General features: G+C 44.4%; 1 protein-coding gene across 1 annotated transcript in view; it reads left to right on the top strand.

Moving 5' to 3' along the window:
- Positions 1-7,880, top strand: part of GSR (glutathione-disulfide reductase) — a 44,161-nt gene that overhangs the window by 881 nt on the left and 35,400 nt on the right. The window contains exon 2 of the mRNA XM_029950171.1: positions 3-155. Within this exon, the coding sequence (XP_029806031.1) occupies positions 3-155 (153 nt within the window). The remainder of the gene's footprint in view (positions 1-2; positions 156-7,880) is intronic.

Here is a 7,880-nt window from a genome sequence, read left to right as displayed (position 1 = left end):
AGCCGCAGCGCCGGCCGCCCGCCGCCGACGGCGTGGTCTCGTACGACTACCTGGTGATCGGGGGTGGCTCGGGCGGGCTGGCCAGCGCGCGCCGGGCGGCCGAGCTGGGCGCCAGGGCCGCCGTGGTGGAGAGCCACAAGCTGGGCGGCACTTGCGTGAGTACGGGGTCCCTGCCCGCGCGTCTCCTGGCGCCTCTGCGTTTGCAGCGCCGCGTCCGCAGCCCGGCTTTCTCTTCGCTGGGCTGGGACAGTCCTCCTTTCTGGTGCTGTTCGTCCGTCCGGAGACGGGTCCCCAGTGCCGCGCGCGCCGCTTTCCCACCCGCATCCGAGGTCAGGGTCCTAGCAGGTTTAAAGGAGAAAAGTGTAAACAGCTTCCTCGCGCCTCCCCCGGCGAAGCCTTCGTCTGTTTCTGCCCAGGTGCAGTGTTAACCGGCGGTGGTTGCTCCTCTGGGTGGAAGAGTATTGTATTCTATGTTGATCTCCTCACCAGATCTTTGAAGCAGAGTTGCCTATGGAAAAATTGCAGCTGGCTGGGGAGTGGGATTGGGGATGTGCCCTTGAGGAATGCAGGTCTTGATCCTGTCTTTTCAGTTTCCGGGGCAAAAATGATTTACCGCGCTTTCGAATCCGCTGAGGAGTTGGAAAAATTCTGCTGGTCTGGGTTCCACGCCTGTGGCTTCCGACTTCGCTGGTCTGAAGTGCAGACTGGGCTTTGGGATTTTTGGAAGCCGCACCGGTGATTATGGTTGCGGCGGAGGTTGACAACTGCCTACAGGTTACCTTAATGTAGGGTTTACAGAGATTCTCAGACCTTTACATTTTGTCTCGTTGAACCGGGAAGGGATTTTGAAACTACTCCCCCAAAAGAGGGTTGCTATTAGGATTGAGAAGCTTTATCATTAAAAAAAGAGTTTTTGTTCCCATGCTATTGGTGTGGCTTCTTCTGTTACAAGACTTGGGAGGGGTACTTGCTGTTAATACTGAAATTCTGCATCCAAAAGTAACCTGGGATTGGGGACGGGTTCTCCAAATTCTTTTGGAGACTGATGTTTAAATTTTGCCAAATTGGGAACTCCTTAAGGGCAAGGATGGGTTCATGTGTTTGTCTACCTCATATAACCTCAACGAAATATCTTGCTCAATAACCATATGTGTAATAAGTGACACTCAAAATTGATAGTTTGTGAAAGGGCTGGCTCCACTGTCCTGTAAGCAGTTTTCAAGTTCAAGGGGTGCCTGGGTGGCTCAGTAAGTGAAGCCTGGGACTCTAGAATTTGGAGCCCATCATCCAGCTCTGCCCTGAGCATGGAGACTGCTTCAGATTTTCTTTCTCTCTCGCTCGCTCGCTCTCTCTCTCTCTCTCTCCCTTTCTCTCTCCCTCTCTCCTTCCCTCTCTCCCTCTCTCCTTCCCTCTCTCCCTCTCTCCTTCCCTCTCTCCCTCTCTCCTCCCCTTCCTTCTCTCCCCTCCTCTCTCTTTCTCCCTCCCTCCCCCACTTATATGCACCTGAGTGTGCTCCCTCTCTCACTCTCTCCCAAACCAACTAAAATGATAAACATTAAACAAGTTCCAAATGAAAGTGGGAATGGAGGAAAAGATTGTCAACTTGGACCTTGACATCTTAGTCCAGACTTCCTTAGAAGTCTGTCTCTGCAGAAAGCAGATTGTTGGGTGCCACTATGAGGCCCCCTGGACTGCTGGTGTGAGCACATGACGACTTCTCATCTTTGTATCTCTTTACTTTTCTCAGTTCTCCTCCTTCTGCATTATGTCATCATCAGCTTGTGGCATCCGTTGTTATTGCCTGGTTCCACTGGTAGTAGTCAAAAAGGGGCTGGCCCCATTTTTAGGTTCTGGTTAGGAATATGAATACACTAAGAGATGAACTACTTCTGAGAGTGAGACAAAGGACAGCTTTGGACAGCTTGGCATTTACTGCTTCCTTTTAGTGTGCCGGGGACTTCCTTATATCATTCAGATGTAGCAAATTTTATTTTCCTGTAAGCATTGGTATCTTGGGGGAAATCTCCCATTTCACTTTTTCATGACATTCCATTTGGGTTCTTCTCGAACTGGCTTCTTAAATCTTTTTTTAATGTTTTATTTATTTTTGAGAGAGACAGTGTGAGCAGGGGAGGGTCAGAGAGAGAGGGAGACACAGAATCCAAAGACAGGCTCCAGGCTCTGAGCTAGCTGTCAGCACAGAGCCTGACGCAGGACTCAAACCCATGAGCTGAGATCATGACCTGAGCCGAAGCCAGACACTTAACCCATTGAGCCACCCAGGTGCCCCATGGCTTTTGGTTTTGAATTACAAGAAAGGGTGTAGGTCTGTGTTGAGTATCAGAGAAGACTTAATGACAAGACATGAGTCTAGATTGAACAATTCCAGTTATCTAGGCTATCCATAGTTGCAGTAATAAACTTCTGATGTCTAGCGATTTCCAAGTAGGTGTAGGGGAAATGGAGGCCCTCTGAAGCACATCATTTAATTTGTTCATGTCTTCATTTCCTGTATTCTAAGTGCTAAGTACTTGGATTGAGACTGGCAAGAGAAAAGGGTAGATACAAACATTTGTTTGTTTTAATGTTTATTTATTTTTGAAAGAGACAGAGTGTGAGTAGGTGAGGGGCAGAGAGAGAAGGAGACACAGTCCAAAGCAGGCTTCAGGCTCTGAGCTGTCAGCACAGAGCCCAACGGGGGGCTTGAACTCCTGAGCTATGAGATAATGATATTTAACCAACTGAGCCACCCTGGCACCCCCAGATACAAACATTTGTATGATAAAGGTCCGTTCCCACAGGAAATTTGCAAAATGGTGGGGGAGCAAAATGTAGACAGTCAACTCCAAAGTGAGGAGGCCAGTGTTAATTGCTCCTGATAGTAAAAAATTACAGTAGTTGAGAGAAGACTTGAAATCATCACTTCTGCCTGGGCACCATGGGATGGATGGTTTTGTGAAGACGAGAGTGTCTTTCTGAACTTGAACAGATGAATACCATTTTTTGACAGGGTAGGGTCAGAGGCAAAGGCAGAAAGGCAGGGTATATTGTGTAATTGAATTTGATGGGCACACAGAATATCTTAGGAGTAAGACATGGGAAACTGATGAATACATTGTAGTAAAAAAACAATGAAGTTTCTGGGGTGGCTTGCCTGGCTCAGTTGTTAGAGCACATGACTTTTTTTTTTTTAATGTTGATTTTTTAGAGAGAGAGAGAGAGAGAGAGAGAGAGAGGATGTGAAGCAGCCTCTGCACTGTCAGCACAGAGCCCAGTTCAGGGCTTGAACCCACAAACTGTGAGATCATGACCCCAGCCAAAGTTGGGCACTTAACCGACTCAGCCACCTGGGTGCCCTTAGAGCATGTGACTTTTGATCTTGGGATGGTGAGGTGAGTTCAATCCCCACGTTGGATTTAGAGTTTCTAAAAAAATGAAGTTTCCGGAAGCACAGGGAACTGTGTGGAAGGGTTTTTGAGCATGAGAGTGCTTAATAAAAGTGATTTTATGGTAGTGGTACGGCTGAGAGATGTCCCTTGGGGAAGTCAATAGAAGTATCTTTAATATTGACTCGTTAACCATTCTTTTCCCTAAAACTTTCAATTCTGGAACTTGGTGAATTTTTTAAGTTGCTGTAGATAAATTCACACTGAAGTTTCAAATTAAAGTCTTCCTGCAGATAGTGGGATTGTTTTTGTTTTTAATTGTTTTGTTTTTGTTTGCTCGAATTCCTGTATTTTGTTTGTTCAAATACCTGTATTCAGGTGTACAGGTGTGTTTTTAAATGCTGGGGTCATAGCAGCAAACAAAGCAGTTAAAAATCCCTGCCCTCATCCAGATGGCCTACAGGCACATGAAACGATGCTCAGCATCACTCATCATCAGGGAAACACAAATCAAAACCACACTGAGATACCACCTAACGCCAGTCAGAGTGGTTAAAACGAACAAATCAAGAGACTAGAGATGCTGGTGAGAGTGTGGAGAGACGGGCACCCTCCTACACTGTTGGTGGGGATGTAAACTGGTGCAGCCACTCTGGAAAACAGTGTGGAGGTTCCTCAAAAAACTATCCATAGAACTCCCTTATGACCCAGCAATAGCCCTGCTAGGGATTTACCCAAGGGATACAGAAGTGCTGATGCATAGGAGCACATGTACCCCAATGTTCATAGCAGCACTGTCAACAATAGCCAAAACATGGAAAGAGCCCAAATGTCCATCACCTGATGAATGGATCAAGAAGATGTGGTATATATACACAATGGAGTACTACATGGCAATGAGAAAGAATGAAATCTGGCCATTTGTAGGAAAGTGGATGGACCTCGAGGGTGTCATGCTAAGTGAAATAAGTCAGGCAGAGAAGGACAGATACCATATGTTTGCACTCATAGGTCTAACAGGAGAAACTTAATGGAGGACCAGAGGGAGGGAAAGAGGGAAAGAGAGTTGGAGAGAGAGAGGGACGCAAAACTTGAGATTCTATTGAATACTGAAAACGAACTGAGGGTTGAAGGGGGAGAGGGGGAAATGTGGTGATGGAGGAGGGCACTTGTGGGTAAGAGCACTGGGTGTTGTATGGAAACTAATGTGACAATAAACAACTAAAAAAAAAAATCCCTGTCCTCATGAAGCCTTCATTGTAGTTGCATGCAGTATTTTAATTTCTTAAAAAAACCAAGTTTTTGTTTTTGGGGCTTTTTTGTTGTTTTTTGGGGGGGTTCTTTCTTGAACTTTCTTGCATTAAAGTTTAGACTCATGGTGTGATAAAGCTAGAAGTGATTTTGGAGATCCACTAATCCAGTCAGGCTATAGTTTTATTTTATTTTACTTTTTTTTAAATGTTTATTTATTTGTGAGAGAGCATGCCAGTGGGGTGGTGGGGGGACAGAGAGAGAAGGAGAGGGAGGATCCAAAGCAGGCTCTGTGCTGTCAGTGGAGAGCCTGATGTTGGGGCTCAAACTCAAAAACTGTGAGGTCATGACTTGAGCCAAAGTCAGGCACTTAACCAACTGAGCCCCCAGACTTCCAGGCTTTCCAGAGTATAGTTGTTTTAAAAAACTGGAAGCACTAACATAAGCTTGCTGACTTAATTTTTTAGGGTAATGGCCATTAAAAAATTCTATCACTATCTTTTTTTAAATCAAGAATGATGTTTTGATAACAAGTAGGGGCTTATAATTTCAAGTAAAGGACAGTCCTTTAAACCGAATATTTTTAGCTTTATGAAACCCTACATGGGTCCTGTTCTTTTCATTTCTTTAAGGATTAGACTCACAGAAGGGTGCCTGGTGGCTCAGTTGGGTAAGCATCCAACTTCAACTCAGGTCATATCATGGTTGTGAGGTCAAGCCCCATGTCTGGTTCCACACTGAGTGTGGCCCCTTACTGGTGATTCTCTCTCCCTCTCTGTCCTTCCCCCACTTGCTTACATGCTCGCTCGCTCTCTCTCTCTCTCTCTCAAAATAATAAACTAAAAAAAGGAAAAAAAAAGGATTAGATTTACACAGATCCTTGTAGGAATTTGAGAAGCATTGTTCTGGTTCAGCAACCTCACTTTACTGAGTAGCAGAGTATTAGCTAAAATGTGGTTGAAAACAAACCAAGCATAGCATAACCTCTGCAATTGGTGGGCCAGCCATCAGAAACTATAGCTTTGGTATATTTATGTGGAGTAAACTGTGACTTGTTGAACCTGTTTAAGCATGTTCTTTACTACAGGGGAGGAAACTTCTTACCCTTCCTTCTTAGGAATCAAACATCATTTACTCCAAAAACACTTAGTTAAATAGGGTCTACCACATCGGTCTTCACTCCATAGCCCTTGATTTAGTAGATGTAGGACGAAGCCCCAGTGGATGTATTTTTAAAGAGCTCTTTTTTTTTTTTTTTTTGTGAGAGAGAGAGTGAGCACACAAGGAGGGAGAGGGAGAGAGAGAATCTCAAGCAACCTCCATGCTCAGTGAGAGCCCAATGCAGGGCTGGATCTCATAACCCTGGGATCATGATCTGAGCTGAAATCAAGAGTCAAACACTAACCAGCAGAGCCACCCAGGTGCCTCTAAAGAGCTACATTCTGATTTTGTGGTTTTGGTGTAACATGAGCCAGACACAATGGTATGGTCTTCATACAAAGAAGGGACTGTATGAAGCATTAGGATGAATCTGGTGAATCCTGAATAGTTGTGTTGGTCAGATGACAATGATTTGGTCCTGGTGTCATTCATTTCTTGGTTTTATAATTTTATGCTTCCAAGGTTGTCTACATGATATGACTGTTTGTCTGAATTTTCTGACTCTTCAGTCCTCCTTTTCTATTATAAATCTTTTTTATGTTTATTTATTTCTGAGAGAGAGCACAGGAAGGCAGAACGAGGGAGAGAGAATCTCAAGCAGGCTCCCTGCTGTCAGCACTGATTCTGACGTGAGGCTCCATCCCATGAACCCTGAGATCATGACCTGAGCCCAAGTGGGACGCTTAACCAACTGAGCCACCCAGATCCCATTCTGTCTTTTCTAGGAGGTCTTTTTTTTTTTTTTTTTTTTTTTTTACTTCCGTGATCTAAGAGAGTTGGCCCCTTCCAAGGAGACTTGTATTTTCCAGATGAGTGATGCGTGTTGGTGTACTTAAGAGTTCATCTTTTCTTTGACAGAATTTTTTAAGCTGTTAAGAAGTTCAAGTATGAGATGACTTTGCCCCATATTCCTCCTCAAGGGGAGGAAAAACGTTTCCTCTATCCTATGAGATTCAATAGCTGGAGTCTGCAAATTAGACCAACAAGAGACAGATTAATAGTTTATATCACATGTACATGGGACTGTCACAGAGAGGTAGTGCAGGAGAAGGATCACTTAGACTTGGGAACTTGATACCAATATAAGAAAGGGTGATAAATTGTGGAGAAGTGACTAGACAAAGGAAAGGGGTTTCGGCTTCTGGGAACAGTCAATTCTGGGAAGGTAAATATATGAGGGAAACTAACAGAAGATAAAGGTTACTTTAACAAGGTTTTATTGGTGTGGATTATGCTCTGCTGTCTTTACATTTTTAGTGATAAGTGTTCTCCTGGTACAGGAGAGGGGCCAGGGACACCTTCACAAAGGGAGATTTCTGCCTTGCTTTTAGGCGGAAAGGGAGGGGCCAGAGAGGCCCTTATTTGCTCTTTCTTATCTTCAGTTCAAAATAATCTGTATGCCAAAGTAGCGTATTTTGGGGTGGCATCTTCTGACCTCCTTTAGTTCAAAGTGAAAGACGCAACAGGAACCAGGATTACTACTAAACTTCTAATGGCTAAACCAGGTGCAGAGGCATGTGTAGCTCAAATAATATGATTCCATCTTTAAATTTGTCTTTATTTTTCTCCATCAGGCAAAAAAAAACTGTAGTAGTAGGGTATTAGATTAGACACTGAAGGTGGGAAACTGAAAGAAATCATCTGTTTTTCCCTGGAATCCAATTAAAGATAGTAATCTCTTGTTGCCTACTGCAAGTAAGTCATTTCTAGGGGCAGAAAAATAAATGAGATGATCTTTGAATTCAGTTTTTGGCATCTCCGAGAAGGTAAGATGTAGTATTTCTCTCATGATCAAGTGTAGACCAAGGAGAAATGCAAGGATTGTCCAAAGCCAAGGTGAAAGACAGCCTTCTGGGAGCTTTGTATCTGCGGTTCAGTTCTCTGCCTACGCAGACCTGGGAAGAGTTCACTTGAGGAAAGTTCTTTCTGGTTTACTGCGCCCTTTGCCCCAGGGCCTGTGGGAGCACTTGTTCGAGTGAGTGTTCTTGCTGAGTGTACGGATTCTGTGATCAAGAGTAACTGGGTTCTTATGCTTTAGGCGTGTGGTTCTCACCAATGAGAGTTGGGTAGGTAGTGAGGATT

The sequence above is a fragment of the Suricata suricatta genome, chromosome 1 (genome assembly GCF_006229205.1).
Source record: "Suricata suricatta isolate VVHF042 chromosome 1, meerkat_22Aug2017_6uvM2_HiC, whole genome shotgun sequence".
NCBI classification, from domain to species: Eukaryota; Metazoa; Chordata; class Mammalia; order Carnivora; family Herpestidae; genus Suricata; species Suricata suricatta.
Note: the sequence above shows the minus strand (reverse complement) of the source record. Positions and strands in the feature narration are given on the sequence as shown.